Source organism: Scyliorhinus canicula, chromosome 17 (genome assembly GCF_902713615.1).
Source record: "Scyliorhinus canicula chromosome 17, sScyCan1.1, whole genome shotgun sequence".
In the NCBI taxonomy this organism is placed as follows: domain Eukaryota; kingdom Metazoa; phylum Chordata; class Chondrichthyes; order Carcharhiniformes; family Scyliorhinidae; genus Scyliorhinus; species Scyliorhinus canicula.
Window position 1 is genome coordinate 117,736,489 of NC_052162.1, and position 19,477 is coordinate 117,755,965.

Sequence of the window (19,477 nt, forward strand, 5' to 3'; positions counted from 1 at the left end):
TTACTATATGCCTAAAATACCTCAATAAAATTGTTTGTTAAAAAAAAAGACAGATATTGATAGGTTTCTAGATATTGAATATATCGAGGGATATTGGGATCGTGTGGGAAATTGGGGCTGAGGTAGATCGGTCAAGGATCTCATTGAATGGTTGAGCAGACTCGATGGGCCAAATGGCCGACTCTTACTCCTGTTCTAATGGCTCTGTGCTGGTCAGGAAGCAGTGAGCTGAGCTTGGATCTGTCAATTAACATGAACCAGCACCATCAGGAGAATTGGGAGGGTGAATATTAGATACAGTAGAGTGAGAATGGAGGGAGATTGTGTGGTATGGAGATTTACAGCTTTTAGAGAACAAGAGAGTAAATAATGTTCCAGAGGAACTAGAACTGTCTGTTCTGAATTTCTATCCTGTACTAACAATGATGACTTTTGTTAATTGTTTTTAAAGAATATTGGAAGAGGAGGAACTATAGACAGAAATCTCAAACATCACGTCCCGATGTGACAAACTCACTTGATTCCTTCTGATCTGAATATCATCAGCGAGAAGGAGAAATGTTTGTCCAATCTGCCGTTTTCAAAAGATTTTAAACGTGAGTGTGACTGGAAAAGCACCGAGACCCAGACAAGAGCACTGACTGTGGAAAGAGCTTTAACCAGTTACACGGCCTGAAGAAACATCACACCATTCACAGTGAGGAGAGACAGACCACATGTTCTGTGTGTAGACGAGGCTTCCACTGATTGTCCAATCTGGAGAGACAAGAGGAGACATAAAACATGGAGAAACCGTGGAAATGTGGGGACTGTGGGAAGAGATACAGATTCCCATCTGAGCTGGAGATTCATCGCCGCAGTCACACTGGGGAGAGGCCGTTCACCTGCTCTCAGTGTGGGCAGAGATTCATTGATTCATCCAATCTGCAGAGACACGAGCGATTCCACACTGGGGAGAGGCTGTTCACTTGCTCTCAGTGTGAGAAGGGATTCACTCAGTTATCCAGCCTAAACAGACACCAGCGGGTTCACGCTGGGAAAAGGCCGTTCACCTGCTCTCAGTGTGGGAAGGGATTCACTCAGTTATCCAGTCTGCAGAGACATCAGCAAATTCACACTGGGGAGAGGCCATTTAGCTGCTCTCAGTGTGGGAAGGGATTCACTCAGTTATCCCACCTGCGGGAACATCAGCGAGTTCACACTGGGGAGAGGCCTTTCACCTGCTCTCAGTGTGGGAAAGGGTTCAGTGATTCATCCGCCCTGCGGAGACATCAGCGGGTTCACACTGGGGAGAGGCCATTCATCTGCTCTCAGTGTGGGAAGGGATTCAGTCAGTTATCCACCCTGCAGAAACATCAGCAAATTCACACTGGGGAGAGGCCATTCAGCTGCTCTCAGTGTGGGAAGGGATTCAATGATTCATCCACACTCCGGATACACCAGCGAGTTCACACTGGGGTGAGACCGTTCACCTGCTCTCAGTGTGGGAAGGGATTCATTGATTCATCAACCCTGCTGAGACATCAGCGAGTTCACACTGGGGAGAGGCTATTCACCTCCTAGTGTGGGAAGGGATTCATTGATTCATCAACCCTGCTGAGACATCAGAGAGTTCACACTGGGGAGAGGCCGTTCACCTGCTCTCAGTGTGGGAAGGGATTCACTCAGTTATCCCACCTGCAGACACACCAGCGAGTTCACACTGGGGAGAGACCATTCACCTGCTCTTAGTGTGGGAAGGGATTACATAGAACCATCGAAAATAGGAGCAGGAAGAGGCCATTTGGCCCTTCGCACCTGCTCTGCCATTCATTATGATCATGGCTTATCATCCAACTCCATAGCTTAATCCAGCTTTCCCCTCCATATCCTTTGATCCCCTTCACCCTAAGTGCTATATCCAACTGCTTCTTGAAAGCATACAATGTATTGGCCTCAACTATTTCCTGTGGTAACAAATTCCACAGACTCACCACTCTCTGGTTGAAGAAATTACTTCTCATCTCTATCCTAAATGTTCCACCCCGTATCCTCAGACTGCGACCTCTCGTTCTTCATACTCCCACCATCGGGAAAACCATTCCCATATCTACCCTGTCAAGTCCTGTTACAATATTTTAGGTTTCTATGAGATCCCTTATTCTTTTGAACTCCAGCGAATACAATCTTAACTGATTCAATCTCTCATACTTCAGTCCCACCATCCCAGGAATCAGTCTGGTAAACCTTCGCTGCACTCCCTCTAGAGCAAGAACATCCTTCCTCAGATAAGGAGACCAAAACTGCACACAACATTCCAGGTCTGGTCTCGCCAAGGCCCTGTATAATTGCAGCAAGATATCCCTGCTCCTGTACTCGAATCCGCTCGCAATGCAGGCTAACATACCATTTACCTTCTTTACCGCCTGCTGTAGCTGAATGCATACCTTCAGTGACTGGTGTACAAGGATACCCAGGTCTCGTTGCACATTCTCTTCTCCTAATTTATGGCCATTCAGCTAATAGTCTGCCTTCTCGTTTTGAGTCCGTGTGGAGACAAGTTCTCCCCGTGTCTGCGTGAGTCTCACCCCCATAACCCAAAGATGTGCAGGGTAGGTGAATTGGCCACGATAAATTGCCCCTTAATTGGAAAAAAAAATTGGGTAATTAAAACTTTTAAAAAATCATTAATACATCTTGTGAATATCTGGGGTCCGAGCACCGATCCCTGCGGTACCCCATTAGTCACTGCCTGCTAATTTGAAAAAGACCTATTAATCCCTACTCTTGGTTTCCTGTCTGCCAACCAATTTTCTACCTATTTCAACACGCCAATCTCATGTGCTTTAATTTTACATGCTAATTTCTTACACGGGACTTTGTCAAAAGCCATCTGAAAGTCCAGATATACCACATCCACTGGCTTGCCCTCGTCAACTCTACCAGTTACACTCTCGAAGAATTCCAGTAGATTTGTCAAGCATGATTTCTCCTTCATAAATCCATGCTGACTCTGCCCGATGTTGCCACTATTTTCTTAGTGCTTTGCTTTAAGATCTTTGATAATGGATTCTAGAATTTTGCCGATGTCAGGTTTACTGGTCTATAATTCCCTTTTTTCTCTGTCTCGCTTTTTAAATAGTGGAGTTACATAAGCCACACTCCAATCTGAAATGAAATGAAAATTAAAATCGCTTATTGTTCACCAGGGGCTGGTTTAGCACACTGGGCTAAATCGCTGGCTTTGAAAGCAGACCCAGGCAGGCCAGCAGCATGGTTCAATTCCCGTACCAGCCTCCCCGAACAGGCGGTGGAATGTGGCGACTAGGGGCTTTTCACAGTAACTTCATTGAAGCCTACTTGTGACAATAAGCGATTTTCATTTTAATTTTATTTCAGATTGCCCTAGTCGCCACATTCCAGCGCCTGTCCGGGGAGGCTGGTACGGGAATCGAACCGTGCTGCTGGCCTGCCTTGGTCTGCTTTAAAAGCCAGCGATTTAGCTCAGTGAGCTAAACCAGCCCCAATCTGCAGGAACTGATCCAGAGTCTATAGAATCCTGGAAGATGACCACCAATGCATCCACTATTTCTAGAGCCACTTGTTTAAGCCCTTTGGGATGCAGAGTATCAGGCCCTGGGGATTTATCACCCTTCAATCCCATCAATTTCCCCAACACCATTTCTCTACTAATATTGATCTCCTTCAGTTCCTACCTCTCACTAAATCCCGCGTTCCCCAACATTTCTGGTGTCTGATTTGTGCCCTCATTTGTGAAGACAGAACCAAAATATGTATTTATTTGCTCAGCCATTTCTTTGTCCCCTATTATCCATTCTCCTGTTTCTGACTAAGGAACCTACATTTGCCTTCACCAATCTTTTTCTCTTCACATTCCTATAGAAACTTTTACAGTCAGCCGAATTTCCTGTTTTAGGCCATTCCCAACATCACCACTGCAGTTTGGGCGTCTATATACGATGCCCATGAATTTCCGTGCCCCTTGGTGTTTCTCAGCTCTACCCATACAGATTCCACATTGTTGGAGCTAATATCCTTCCCCACTATTGCATTAATTTCCTCTGCCACTCCACTGCCTTTTCCTTTTTGTCTGTCCTTCCTGAATACTGAATATATTCAGTTCCAATCCCTGGTCACCCTTGGGCCATGTCTCCACAATCCCGATTATCTCACACCCGTTTATGTCTGTTTGTGCGATTCACTCGGTTATGCCATCTGCAGTCACAACAGGGAGTTTATACTGGGGAGAGGCCATTCACCTGCCCTCAATGTGTGACGGGGTTTTGTAATTCATCGCACTTTTTTTTATATAGAAATTTAGAGAACGCAATTCATTTTTTCCAATTAAGGGGCAATTTAGCGTGGCCAATCCACCTACCCTGCACATCTTTAGGTAGTGGGGGCAAAACCCACGCAAACACAGGGAGAAGTTGTCTCCACATGGAGACAATGTGCAAACTCCACACGGACAGTGACCCAGAGTCGGGATCGAACCTGGGACATCGGCACCGTGTGGCAGCAATGCTAACCACTGCGCCACCATGCTGCCCACTTCAGTGCACTTTCTGAGACACCAACAAGTTCACAACTGATTACAGGGATTGGATTCTGCTGTTATTGTTTCTGTTGTCAATTATATCCAGGACTGCATTTGTTTCATTCTGTTGGTCAATGGGGATGGTCAGAGGGTTTCCTTCTGCTGGACTGACCGGTCTCACGACTTCGCCTCCAGTGGGCTGATTCTCTCTGAGCCTTCTTGCGAATATCTGGTTTCACATTTCACAAGGATCAAAGAGTGAAAGGATGTTTGGAGATTAGAAGATGTTACATTACTATTTCTGTTTGGAAACCCAAAAATCATGCCACATTGCCTTGAAGATGGGCTATGGTGGTTACATGGTTCTTTTGTTTAATTTATCTTGGTGCTTCTCACAGAAGGAAACTATCCAGATATGAGGGGCAATGGTGTCTGAGGGGCACTGGGAAACTACATTAAATAGTATGGTGTGAGACAGACAATCAGTAATATTTAAGCAATTATTACAGATTTACACAGGGATCGGTTAGCTCAGTTGGCTGGAAGGCTGGTTCATGCTGAGTGACACCAATAGCACAAGGTAAATTCCCATACCGGCTGAGGTTAGCCATGATCTGTGTCAGTATTTATGCTCCACATGATCCTCCATCCACCCCTCGACATCTCCCCCATCAGCATCTCCTTCCATTCCTTTCTCCCTCATGTATGTATCTGGCTTCCTGTTCAATGGATTCATGCTGTTCACCTGAACCACTCGCTGTGGTAGCAAGTTGCACATTCTCACCACTGGCTTTGTAAAGTGGTTTCTACTGAAATTCCTGTTGGATTATTGAAACCCTTCACAATCTGAGAGATTTCCATCAGGCTACCCATCGGTCTTCTCTTTTCCAGAAACAAGCAGCCCCAGCCTTTCCTGAGTGTTAAATGCTCTCAGTTCTGTATATTATGAATCTTTGTTACACCTTCTCCAGTGCCTCTATTTCCTTTTTCTAAATGGAGATGACAAATGTTGACAATGCTCCCAGTGTAGTCTAACCCTGGCTCTAAACAAGTTGAACATAACCTCCCTGCTTTTCAATTCTATCCCTCTGGAATGGAACCTTGTATATGGGGCCCACGCTTTAGGAAAGATGTGAAGTTCTTAGATTGTAGAGGACATTTACAATAATGATCTTTATTACTGTCACAAGTAGGCTTACATTAACACTGCAGTGAAGTTACTGTGAAAATTTACAAGAATGGCACCAGGGATAAGGGACTCCAGTTAGTTGGAGTGACTGGAGCAGCTGAATTTCTCTCCTGAGATCACAGCATCTGGACGGTGGGGAATGAGGCCATTCAGCCCTTTGAGACCATGTTGGTTCTCTGTGGAGCAAATCAGTCTGTCCATTGCCTCGTTCTGTCCCCGAATCCCTGAAGGTTTATTTCTCTCAGTGACCATCCAATTTTCTGTTGAAATCCTTCCCTCATTTCTGCATCTCCCACCTTTATAGGCAGTAGGTTCCAGGTCATTACCACTCGTTTTACATGTACACAAGGCTCCTTGAGCACAGAGGAGTCTATTTGGCCCATTTTCCCTATGCCAGCTCTTTGTATGGCGATCCATTTAATCCCATTGTTAAACTTTTTTTTCAGAATGCATCAAATTCCCTTTTGGAAGTTACAGTGCAATGAGATTTCAGCACTATTTATAGACAGTGCATTCCAAGTCACAACAACACATTGTGCATATGATGTGTCTGGGGTTTCACAGATTATCAAAATGGTGTCAACGATGTTATTACACGAAATTAAGACTCAATCTTTATCAATGATTTTGGTGAGGACACCGAGTGTAATATATCCTAGATTCCAGACAATTGGAACAAGTGTACATTTCTATAAAACCTCTCACTACCACTGGACCTCCAAAAGTGTTTTAAAGCCAATGGCGTACTTTTGAAATATATTCACTGTCGTAATGTAAGAAGCTGTAAGTGCGCATGTGTAATCACATTTAGTTTCAAAATTGTTATTTTTATAGTGTATTCACTGTCATTAGTAACAAGGTCAAGGCAGCCCTTTTATACCTCTAACACGTGGCTTCCTGCAGCCATTTCACCTTCTGTACCTTTTCTATATTAATTGTGTATTGATTTCATAGCAAAAAGCAATAAATAAATTAATGATTATTCAGCAGTGAACATTGATTATCATTAGTGAATTGGTGTATTAGTTAATTATTTTGTAAAGACTTTATTTCAGAAAATAACACCATCAACAAAAATGTTTTCAGAAACTGTAGAGCTATCAGAATTTGTTTGAAAAAATAAATTACTTTATCATTTTGAGAATTTACAAGACATTATATTCTGCCAAGACTATGTGGGCTAGGCAGTGGTGTAATGGTATTGTTACTGGCCGAGTAATCCAGAGACCCAGGTTAATGCTCTGGGGATCTGAGATCGAATCTGGCTACGACAGATATTGAAATTGAATAAAAGCCTCAAATTAAGTCTAATGTTGACATTGGCGATTGTTGTAAAAAGCCGTCTGGTTCACTCATGTTCTTTAGGAAATCTGCTCTCCTTATGTGGCCTGGCCTACACGTGACTCCAGATCCACAGCAATGTTGTGGTTGACATGTAAGTGACTTCTGAATTAGCCTCACAAGACACGCAGTTCAAGGGCAATTGGAATGAGCAGTAAACGCTGGCCCAGCCAGTGATGCCCACCTCTCATGAATGAATCATTTTTAAGAAGTCTCATTGTTCAATCTGAAGACTAGTGAGAAACTGTCTCTTTGATTGGATTTGATTTATTGTCACGTGTATTGAGGTACAGTGAAAAGTATTGTACTGCGTGCAGTCCAGACAGGTTGCTCTATACATGATAAAATAGGACATTTAATAAATACACAATGTAAATATATAGACAGACACCGGTTGAAGCATACGGAGTGTAGTACTACTCAGTAGAGAACCAGTATATCTTGCATTAATCAAATGTATTAATTAAATATTATATTAATTAGCTATAAGTCTGTAACAGATGATGAAATACCTGGTGATCCTTAATTAAGTTACAATTAATGAAACTGTAATGAATCAGTAATTATGAAATGAAATGAAAATGAAATGAAATGAAAATGAATGAAATGAAAATTGCTTATTGTCACGAGTAGGCTTCAATGAAGTTACTGTGAAAAGCCCCTAGTCGCCACATACCGGCGCCTGTCCGGGGAGGCTGGTACGGGAATCAAACCGTGCTGCTGGCCTGCTTGGTCTGCTTAAAAGCCAGCGATTTAGCCTGATGAGCTAAACCAGCCCTTAATTATAGTAAAAGCCTGAGTTTTATTTGTTGTAAAAATATAAAAGCTTAATTGTATGTATAAAGAATGTGCAATGAGGATAAATGTACTGGCAAGAGAGACCTTCAAGCTCTCATTAGCCTCAACATTTGAAACTGTATGAATAAGGAATTACAGTAACTGAATGAAACAGTTCAATTGTATTCCTGCCTAAGATGTGGAGATGCCGGCGTTGGACTGAGGTGAGCACAGTAAGAAGTCTTACAACACCAGGTTAAAGTCCAACAGGTTTGTTTCAAACACGAGCTTTCGGAGCACTGCTCCTTCCTCGGGTGAATCTGAGGAAGCACAACCTTTTCACCAAGGAAAACTGGGAAGACTGTGAGGTGGGCAAGGAGATCTCTTGGGAAGGTTCAAAGAAAGTGAATCTACCAATAGTAAAATGGACTCTTGTTGACAAGAGCACTGGGACTCTCGAGCAAGCTGAACTTTCAAACCTCATTGTCACATTGGGTTAGTTTTGTTCAGGGTTAAGCTTATAGTATTGCCAAGGTGATATGTTTCATTGTAAAATGGGACAAAGAGAAACCATTATCTGAACAGTGTGTAATAAAGACATTGTTACAGTGTTTATAATGTTCACATGTGTTGTAGCATGAAAGGATTCTGAAAACATGCTTACTTCAGAAGCTTTATTCCTTGGGGATGGGAGGGCATGTGATGACCCAGGTACTTTGGGAAAATACCTTTAATAATTTAATAGTAAGATTAATAATAATTATTAGTACTGTTTTATTATTATTTTGGGAAAATACTTTTTTGTGCAATGAACCCTTTAAGACCCAAAGTGAAACTGGAGATTCTTCTGAAGGAGAGGAATTGATTTCTTGGTTCTGAGGTCATCAGGTCCAAGAAATGACCATGTGACCTGAGGTTGCTCTGGGAACGTAAAGCTGAAGAAGCCAAGGCTGAATAGACAGATAATCGTATATTCAGTTACACTTTCCGTCCCACTGAAGCAGGTTCGGTTGCTGGGGGTAAAGGACAGACACAGTTAATAAGGAAACCTGCAGTTCAAAACAGAGCGTGGAGCTTCCAACAGATCTGGGTGTTGAAGCAGTGCACTGAGAATACAGCAAGGACTGTGTTACGTCGCGTGTTACACAGTTGGAAAGGACAGCTAGCTGAAGGCTAGGAGAGCAGGGGGTTGTGGATCGGAAAACACCACTTGCTTCTATTTCAGTTATGCGAAATCCAACCATACAGTTTAAAGAGATCCAAAAATTGAGTCTCTGGGGACATAAGAGCGTCACAACCCGAAAGAGAGAGCATTTACAGACGGGCACTTTGTTGGTGTTCACAATATTCACGGACCTTGGCTAGAATGCGGCTGTTGGTGGAAGTGACTCGAAGGCCAAGTCCATTGGGTGGGAAGTGAGGGATGCGACATTGCAGAGGGAGATTGGGAAGACTGTGAGATTGTCCATGGTGCAACATTTCCACAAGAAGTAATGTGAGGGCTCAGATCAACGTGGGATGTATCTTTGTTGTACTGACTATTAAAGTGAAATTTCTCTTGTCCTGTGAAATATCCAGTCCCTGTTAATTCAGGTTTGTGTCGATTTTAGTTGGTTTGTTGAGTAAAAGTTTGAAAATGTGTAATTTTGTCCATTGGTTTTCTTTCCATTGGAGATTCCTTTCATTTAATAAGTTATCAATCTCTACAGAGATGGTAACAATAGACACTGCATTAGGGCAGTGGAGGAATCCATTCTACTTATCGGGTCCAAGCTAACCCCTGTGTAAATCATCCATTCAGTCCCATTCGCGCCTTCAATCCCCTTACCCCTGTGAGTTTATTGCCCTCAAGTCCCCATCCAATTTCCTTTTGATATCTGGGAAAGATGGGAGGAACTAAAGGAAATCCAGTTTAATCTGGCACATCCGCTGTTTATTATTAATGATGTGGAGATGCCGGCGTTGGACTGGGGTGAGCACAGTAAGAAGTCTTACAACACCAGGTTAAAGTCCAACAGGTTCAACACGAGCTTTCGGAGCACGGCTCTTCAGTTTATTATTAAGACCTGGAAGATAATAAGGTGTTTAGTTAATAAACAAGTCGAACCTGGATCAGGTCAATAAAATGGGGACATCCAATAGGGTTGATGTGTATCTGAGATGCTGAAGCTGTATGTTAACACGTTAAAATATTTGAGATAGACAGACAGACAAACATTAGAACTGGTCCCAATCCCCATTAAAACACATTTACGGGAAGTTTAGTAAGGGGATCTCCTCTGCCACTCATTCAGCTCCTGGCTGATCTACCCCTCGACTCCATGCTCCCGTCTTTGCTGCTCTTTGCACAGGGTTGGGTTGATGAAGGACGGAAGCTGGCGAGGTGAGACTAGGGAAGGGGACCCTGGGCAGACTCGTTCACTGGAGCTCCACAGTGAATCTATCCAACAGCCACAGCGACCTCTAACGTTGGAAAATGGATGCTGCCGTTAAAGGATGCTGTGAAAATCCCCTTGTTGCCACACACCGGTGCCTGTTCAGGTACACTGAGGGAGAATTCAGAGTGCCCAATTCACCTAACAGCACAACTTTCAGGACTTGTGAGAGGAAACTGGAGCACCCGGAGGAAACCCACGCAGACACAGGGAGAATGTGCAGACTCCTCACAGACAGTGACCCAAGCCGGGAATCAAACCTCGGTCCCTGGCAATGTGAAGCAAATGTGCTAACCACTGTGTTACTGTGTCGCTTGTAGATGCGACACACTGCTGCCACTGGGTATCAATGGTGGAGATGGTGAATGGGGTGCTGATCATGTGCCTACTTTGTCTTGTATAAAACAAATTCTGATTTGAATAAGACTGATAATTAAGCACTTTAAAGAATTGATTAAAACCTGATCAATTTAAATAATCCAGTCCATTTGAAAGGAAAGAGCTGCTCTTCAAAGATATATTGGTACAAATTACATATGATCTTTGTAGTTTAATTGAATATCTTGACTCCTCACACGGACACCTGGCTGACAAGAGGCACTGATTGTTTCCAGCTATTGTTCAATGAACTGAAATGTTTTTCTGGGAGTGAAACTGTTTCTCTTTAACCCGGAATCTACTATGTGAGAGTTAAAGGCAATACAAGGCTAAATTACATTGAATATACAGCACAGAAACAGCCCAACCAATCCATGCCAGTGTTTATACTTCACTTGAGCCTCCTCTCATGCTTTCCCATCTGACTCTATCACTGTATCCGTCTGTTCATTTCTCCCATGTGTTCATCCAGCTTCCCCATAAATATATTGATGTTATTCACCTCCACCAATCCCTGTGGTAGCGAGTTCCACATTCCCACTACTCTCTGGGGAAGAAGTTTCTCCTGAATTCCTGATTAGATTATCTCACATTCATAGCTTCTAGTTTTTGTCTTACCCTTACAAGTGAAAACATTCTTCATGTGTATCAAAACCTTTCATAATTTGCAGCCCTCCATTAGCCCCTCAGCCTTGTATTTTGATGAGAGCAGTGACCCGGCCTATTCACCGTCTCCTGATAGGTTTAACGTCTCACACTAAAAATCTGCAGACAAAAATGCTTTGTTCACACTTGAGCTCAGCGCAGCGAGAGCAGGGATGGAGTTACAAGGGAGCCTGAGAACAGCAGATTCACTGAGATTGGGTGGGCTGGTCGGATCTGTGTGAATAAACTGGTTAATCAGACTGTCCATGATCAGGGACTTGGTGTTCTGGGTAGTGGAGGAGCCCAAGTGACAGCCTTCAATAACAGATTAATTTGCATTTATACACCACATTTAATGTAATTAAACATCCCAAGGTGTTTCACAGGGATATTGTAAATCCAGGTTTCACAAATGATTTGATAAAATTGTCCAAGCTCATGATCATGTGACAGAAAATACTGCTTCTTTCTGTCTCTGCCTCCACACACTCCTTCCCTATTGATTGTAACACTAATTCATCCCACTATCCTTCTGCTTTCCCCCCAATTCTCCTCCCCTGAAGGTGCTGACTCTCGGGTTCAGCTTCACACTCCGCTGTTGCCCTCCCCAATATGTCACCCAGGTGTCTGAAGTTAACAAACTGTTTTCTACGGGGGATGTCAGAATCAAACCCAGTGACACATGTACTTTGTGTCTGGAATGGGGTCACTGCCCCCCACTCCCACATTCATCCCAGTCCCAGGGGTTTGGAGACTTGTTCGGAGTTGGTTAATGGCGGCTGATCCCATAATCCCCTTCGCCGCGGGAACCGCTCTATCCACCGGGCGCGGGGTAGCCCGGGACTGCGCATGTCCAAAGGAGAGGAAACTATGCGCATGAGCATATTGCGGTCAAAAGGGCATCCATGACCATGTGACATCCGTTGCCCATTTTTTTCAGTCGGCCAGCAACCAATGGAAAGACTTGGATGACCGGAAGGACATTGGTCCTCCAGCTAATCAGAGCGCGGACTTTGTGTTAATGACGTTTCAGCTTCATGCAGACTGAAAAATCCTGCTGTGCCCAACATCTGTGAGTAAAACAATTTATTTTCTCATTCTCACCTTCAATTGGTCACTTGCAGCAACTGAAGGAAAAGGAAGTGAATCCAGGGAGGGTGCAGACTCTGCAAAGTCTGGCCCAGTTATCTCTCTCTTAAAGACATTGACATCCTTTGCCCTCTCAGCTTGACACATTTATTTGTCTGGCTAAAAGGATTCATAGAATTTTCAGTGCAGAAGGAGGCCAATTGGCCCATTGAGTCTGCACCGGCCCTTGGAAAGAGCACTCGACTTAAGACCACCTCATCCCCGTAACCCAGTAATCTCACCTAAACTTTTTGGACACTGAGGGCAATTTAGCATGGCCAATCCACCTAACTTGCACATCTTTGGACTGTGGGAGGAAACTGGAGCACCCAGAGGAAACCCACGCAGACATGAGGAGAACATGCTGACTCCGCACAGGCAGTGAACCAGGCCGTGAATCGAACCTGGGACCCTGGAGCTGTGAAGCAACTGGGCTAGCAACTGGGCTAACAACTGTGCTACCTTGCTGCCCCTGATGGTCTCTTTTCTAGTGTTCCCAACTAAAGGGTTGGTTTCCCCAGGAGATGGCTTGAGAAAGTACGTACTGGCACTGGAGGGTGTGCAGAGGAGATTCACTAGGTTAATCCCAGAGCTGAAGGGGTTGGATTACGAGGAGAGGTTGAATAGACTGGGACTGTACTCGTTGGAATTTAAAAGGATGAGGGGGGATCTCATAGAAACATATAAAATTATGAAGGCAATAGATAGGATAGATGTGGGCAGGTTGTTTCCACTGGCGGGTGAAAGCAGAACTAGGGGGCATAGCCTCAAAATAAGGGGAAGTAGATTTAGGACTGAGTTTAGGAGGAACTTCTTCACCCAAAGGGTTGTGAATCTATGGAATTCCTTGCCCAGTGAAGCATTTGAGGCTCCTTCATTAAATGTTTTTAAGATAAAGATAGATAGTTTTTTGAAGAATAAAGGGATTAAGGGTTATGGTGTTCGGGCCGGAAAGTGGAGCTGAGTCCACAAAAGATCAGCCATGATCTCATTGAATGGTGGAGCAGGCTCGAGGAAACAGATGGCCTACTGCTGCTCCTAGTTCTTATGTTCTTATGTAAGGGGACAGTAAATTAATGGAGGATTGTAATAAGTGTAGTGTTGTTATATCGTACAGAATAGATATGTTATTGGTTGTGTAATAAAGTACATTTGTTATTATTTTTAGTTGTGTAATATCGTACTGTAGCTATGTTACATATTTCCAGAAGAGACAATGCTGAAAAATCTCAGCTGGTCTGGCAGCACCTGTGAGGAGAGAAAAGAGCTAATGTTTTCAAGTCCAGGTGACCCTTTATGAAAGGTAAAAAGGATAGACAGTAGGAGATATTTATACTGCAGGGCGTGTGAAAGAAAGATCAGTCATAACTACAGAAACAAAGGAAAAAGAGTACGAAAGGGCAGCACAGTAACACAGTGGTTAGCATTTTCACAGCGCAGGGTCCCGGGTTCAATTCCCGGCTTGGGTCACTGTGTGGAGTCTGCACGTTCTCCCCGTGTCTGTGTGGGATTTCTTCGGGTTCTCCGGTTCCTTCCCAAAAGTCCCAAAATATGTGCTGTTAGGTCATTTGGACATTCTGAATTCTCCCTCTGTGTACCCGAACATGTGCCGGAATGTGGCGACTCGGGCTTTTCACAGTAACTTAATTGCAGTGTTAATGTAATTCTACCTGTGACAATAAAGATTATTAAAAAAATAAAGATTATTATGGCAGTCCCCAGAGAGAATAAAAAGTGAGAAAGACCAAACAGCAGAGAAACTAAAAGCAGAGGGTAAGCTGTGACAGATGTAGATGTGGGGGGAGGGGGGCATGGTTAGGAGAGAGGTACAATGAGAAAAAGGGGGGAAGCGGGAAGCAAAAGGTAAAGAAAGGGGGGATAAGATAGGGGAAAGAGTGAGGGGGAAATATATATTTTTATGAAGAAAGACAGGAAAGAAATAACAGGTAATGGACAGTTAAAATGAAATGGAATGAAAACAAAGAGGTTGAGGTGGGGTAGAGTTAAATATCTGAAGTTTTTGAATTCGATATTGAGACCAGAAGGCTGTAGTGTGCCTAACCGGAACATTTACTGTTTCTCCAGTTTGCGTTCAGCGTCACTGGGACATTGCAACAAGCCAAGGGCAGGCATGGGAGCAGAGTCTTATGTTAAAATGGTAAGCAGGGACAGGACGGTGGCACAGTGGTTAATCACCGCTCCCTCACGGTGCTGAGGTCCCAGGTTCGATCCCGGCTCTGGGTCACTGTCCATTTGGAGTCTGCACATTTTCCCCGTGTCTGCTTGGGGCTTGCCCCTACAACCTAAAGATGTGCAGAGTGGGAGGATTGGCACGGTAAAATTGTCCCTTATTTGGAAAACCCGGTACTCCAAATTTATATAAATAAATAAATAAAATGGCAAGCAACGAGAAGGTCAGGGTCCTGAATGCACACAGACCGAATGTGCTCAGCAAAGCGACCACTGCCATCTAGAAGGACAAGAGCAGCAGATACCTGGGAACCCCACCACCTGGAGGTTCCCTTCCAAGTCACTCACCAGACCGACTTGGAAATATATCGCCGTTCCTTCACTGTCGCTGGGGCAACATCCTGGAACTCCCTCCCTAACAACACAGTGGGTGTGCAAGAAGGCCACTTACCACCACTTTCTGAAGGGCAGCTAGGGATGGGCAACAAATACTGGCCTAACCAGCGACGCCCAAATCCCGTAAATTAATAAAAATTTTAAAAATTCAAGTGCACCCAATTCTCTTTTTCCCAATTAAGAGGCAATTTAGCATAGCCACTTCACTGACCCTGCACATTGTTTTACGTTGTGGGGGTGAGACCCATGCAGACACGGAGAGAATGTGCAGACTCCACACGGACAGTGACACGGGGCCGGGATCTTCAATGAATTTGAAGACAATGTAGTGAAGCTTTGGAATTCTCTACCCCAGAGGACTGTGGGGCCTCAGTCATCAAGTATTTTCAAGACAGAAATTGACATGTTTCTCGATATTGAACATATCGAGGGATATGGGGCATAGTGTAGGAAAGTGGTGCTGACGTAGATCGGCCAATGATCCCATTGAATGGTTGAGCAGGCTTGATGGGCTGAATGGCCGACTACAGCTCCTGTTTGTTATGATCTCTGTGTCCAGGACAGGAAGCAGTGAGCATGGATCTGTCAATCAGCCTGAATCAGCACCTTCAGGAGAATTGGGAGGGTGAATATTAGATACAGCAGAGTGAGAATGGAGAGAGAGTGTGTGGGATGGAGATTTACAGCTTTTGGGGAATGAGAGAGGACAGAATGTTACAGAGAAATTAAAATAATCTGTTCTGATTTTCTATCCTGTACTGACAGTGATGTCTTTTGTAAACTCCTTTTACAGGATGTTAAAAGGATGGGATTTACAGACAGAAATCTCAAACATCACGTCTAGTTCTGACAGTCACTCGATTCATCAGCCATTATGTAGAAGGAGTAATGTTTGCCCAACCTGTTGGCTTCAAAAGATTTTAAACATCATTGTGATTGGGAAAGCACCGAGACACACACACTGACTGTGGAAGGAGCTTTAACCAGTTGCACAGCCTGAAAAAACATTGCACCTTTCATAGCGGGGAGAAACCAGACAGGTGTTCTGTGTGTGGTCAAGACTTCAACTGATAGTCCAACCTGGAGAGACTCGAGGAGACCCAAAATATGGAGAAACGGTGGAAATGTGGGGACTGCGGGAAGGGATACAGAGCCCCATCAGAGCTGGAGATTCATCGACGCATTCACACAGGGGAGAAGGCCATTCACCTGCTCTCAGTGTGAGAAGGGATTCGCGCAGTTATCTAGCCTGAATTTACATCAGCGAATTCACACTGGGGAGAGGCCGTTCACCTGCTCTCAGTGTGGGAAGGGATTCATTCAGTTATCTCGCCTGAATTTACATCAGCGAATTCACACTGGGGAGAGGCCGTTCACCTGCTCTCAGTGTGGGAAGGGATTCACTCAGTTGTCCAGCCTGAAGATACACCATCGGGTTCACGCTGGGGAGAGGCCGTTCACCTGCTCTCAGTGTGGGAAGGGATTCAGTCAGTTAATCAACCTGCGGGCACACCAGCGAGTTCACACAGGGGAGAGGCCGTTCACCTGCTCTCAGTGTGAGAAGGGATTCACTCACTTATCTAATCTGCGGAGACACAAGTTTGTTCATGCTGGGGAGAAGCCGTACACCTGCTCTCAGTGTGAGAAGGGATACAATGACTTACCCAACCTGAGACGACACCAACTTGTTCACAATCAGGAGAAGCCGTTCATCTGCTCTGTGTGTCAGAGGGAATTCATTCAGTTATCCAGCCTGCAGACACACCAACGAGTTCACACTGGGGAGAAGCCGTTCACCTGCTCTCAGTGTGAGAAGGGATTCACTTACTTATCCAACCTGCGGAGACACCAGCGGGTTCACACTGGGGAGAGGCCATTGACCTGCTCTTAGTGTGGAAAATGATTCTGTATCTCCTCGTCCCTGCTGAGACACCAACAAGTTCACAATTGATTACAGTGATGGATTTTGCAGTTATTGTTTCTGCTTTAATTACATCCAGGACTGCATTTCGTTCTCTCTTCTCTTCCTCTCTCAGGGAATCTGAGACAGGAAAATTGATGCAACTGTGGCGAACAAGAAATATTAAAGATTCCATTAGATCAAAGGAAGAGGCTCATAAAATGGCCAAAATAAGTGTAAGCTTAAGGATTGGGAACTTGTTTTAGAATTCAGCAAAGAAGGATCAATAAACTGATCAAGAGAAAATAGAATATGAGAGCAAACTGGGGAGAAACATAAAAACTGACCGGAAAAGCTCCTATAGGAATGTGAAAAGGAAAAGATTAGCAAAGACCAATGTGGGTCCATTCCAGGCAGAGACAGGAGAGTTTATAATGGGGAATAAGGAAATGGCAGAGAAACTAAACAATGTGAAAAATGAAATGAAAATGAAAAATGAAAAATAATGTGTGTCTGATCTACAGAAATCATCTCAAAAACACTGGAGAACCAGGGGACTAGTGATCACGAGGAACTGAAAGAGATTTAAAAAAGTAGATTAAAGAGATTAAAAAGTAGCTCTGGAGAAAATAATGTCATTGAAAGTTAATAAATCCAGAAAAGTTGATGCTCTACATCCCAGAGTGTTGAAAGAGGCGGCTGTAGATATAGTGGATACATTGGTGATCATCTTTCAAAATTCTATAGATTCTGGAATGGTTCCTGCAGATTGGAAGGTGGTAAATGTAACCCCACTATTTAAGGAGTGAGAGAGAAAATGGGGAACCACAGACCCATTAGCCTGACATCAGTAGGAGGGAAAATGCTACAATCTATTATAAAGAATGTGATAACATCCCAATTAGGAGCAGGAGTACGCCACTCGGCCCCTCGAGCCTGCTCCACCATTCCATAAGTTCACGGCTGATCTGATTATAACCTCAAAACCACATTCCCACCGACCCCACCGATAACCTTTCACCTTCTTACTTGGCAAGAATTTATCCTGCTCTGCCTTAAAAATATTCACAGACTCTGTTTCCACTGCCCTTTTGAGGAAGAGAGTTCCAAAGACTCGCGACCCTCGGAGAGAAAAAGATCTCCTCTGCCTTAAGTGGGCAAGTTTTTACTTTAAAATTGACTTCAATTTCTAGATTCTCCCACAAGAGGAAACATCCTTTCCACATTCAGCCTGTCGAGGCCCCTCAGGATCTTATACGGTTCAATCAAGTCAGCTAAACTCCATCGGAGACAAGCCCAGCCTGTCAATCATTCCTCATAAGACCAGCCTCCAATTCCAGGTATGAGTCCAGTAAACCTTCTCTGAACTGCTTCCACCACATTGACATCATTCCTTAAATGAGAGCAATACTGTACACAGTGTTCCAGATGTGGTCTCACTAATGTCCTGTAGAACTGAAGCATAACCTCCCTACTTTAGTATTCAATTCCCCTCACAATAAACAATAACATTCTATTAGCTTTCCTAATTATTTGCTGTACCTGTATACTCGCCTTTTATGATTCATGCTCTTGGACACCCAGATCCCTCTGAGTCTCAGAGCTCTGCAATCTCTCACCATTTCGATGATAAGCTTTTTATTCTTTGTGCCAAAATGGACAATGTCACATTTTCCCACATAATACTAGATTTTACAGATCTTTTCCCCACTCACTTAACCTATGTATATCCCTTTGTAACCTCATTATGTCCTCTTCACAATTTACTTTCCTACCTATCTTTCTACCATTGGAACATAGGAGCAGGAATTAGCCATTCAGCCCGTTGAGCCTGCTCCACCATTCAATACGATCATGGCTGATCATCCACTTCAATGCCTTTTCCCCCCACACTATCCCCATATCCCTTTGTGTTATTGGGATTTAGAAATCTGTCAGTCTCTGCTTTAAACACACTCAATGACTGAGCTCCCACAGCCCTCTGGGGTAGAGAATTCCAAAGATTCTCAACTTGTAGATTTCTATTGATCAAATGATTGCCCTGTTCTATTCCCGTCTCCCTGTTGGTTTATTTCCCTCAAAAGCCCATCCAATTTCCTTTTGGAAACATTCCATCATCTCCGCTTCTACCCCCTGGTAGGAAGTGGATTTCAGGTATTTCCCAAATACTGCCAAACTCTGGTTCAAGTCTAAGATTTTCTTCAAATGTAAACGAGAATCAAAGGGCAAAGAAGGAGGCCATTAAACCCACCATTCCCATGCTAGCTCTTTGAATGAACAATCTTATTGGTCCCATCACCCTGCAAGTTTATTTTCCTGCAGAACCTGTCCAGTTCCCTATTGAAAGTTACAGTAGAATTTATTTCCTGCACCTTTGTCAGGCAGTGAATCCCAAATCACAACAAGTCATTCTGTTTTAAATCAAATACTTTCATGAGATACTGTGTTTGGATTTTCACTGAGTATTTGAAATGCAGTGAAAGACATGGTTGTTACATAAAATCAAGCGAGTGATCTTTGTGAGTGGACCGAGTGTGATATATCCAAGTTTGGAAACTAGT

The 19,477-nt window shown here is 43.8% G+C and overlaps 1 protein-coding gene across 1 annotated transcript; it reads left to right on the forward strand.

Annotated features, from left to right (window-relative positions):
• Positions 1-822: 822 nt before the first annotated feature.
• LOC119951374 (zinc finger protein 229-like) lies at positions 823-17,533 on the forward strand (the record flags this gene model as incomplete). The annotated part of the gene is made up of 2 exons (XM_038774520.1): positions 823-1,547; positions 16,301-17,533. Coding segments are annotated over 2 exons (1,332 nt in total), but the record flags the coding sequence as incomplete, so codon positions are not given.
• Positions 17,534-19,477: the final 1,944 nt, after the last annotated feature.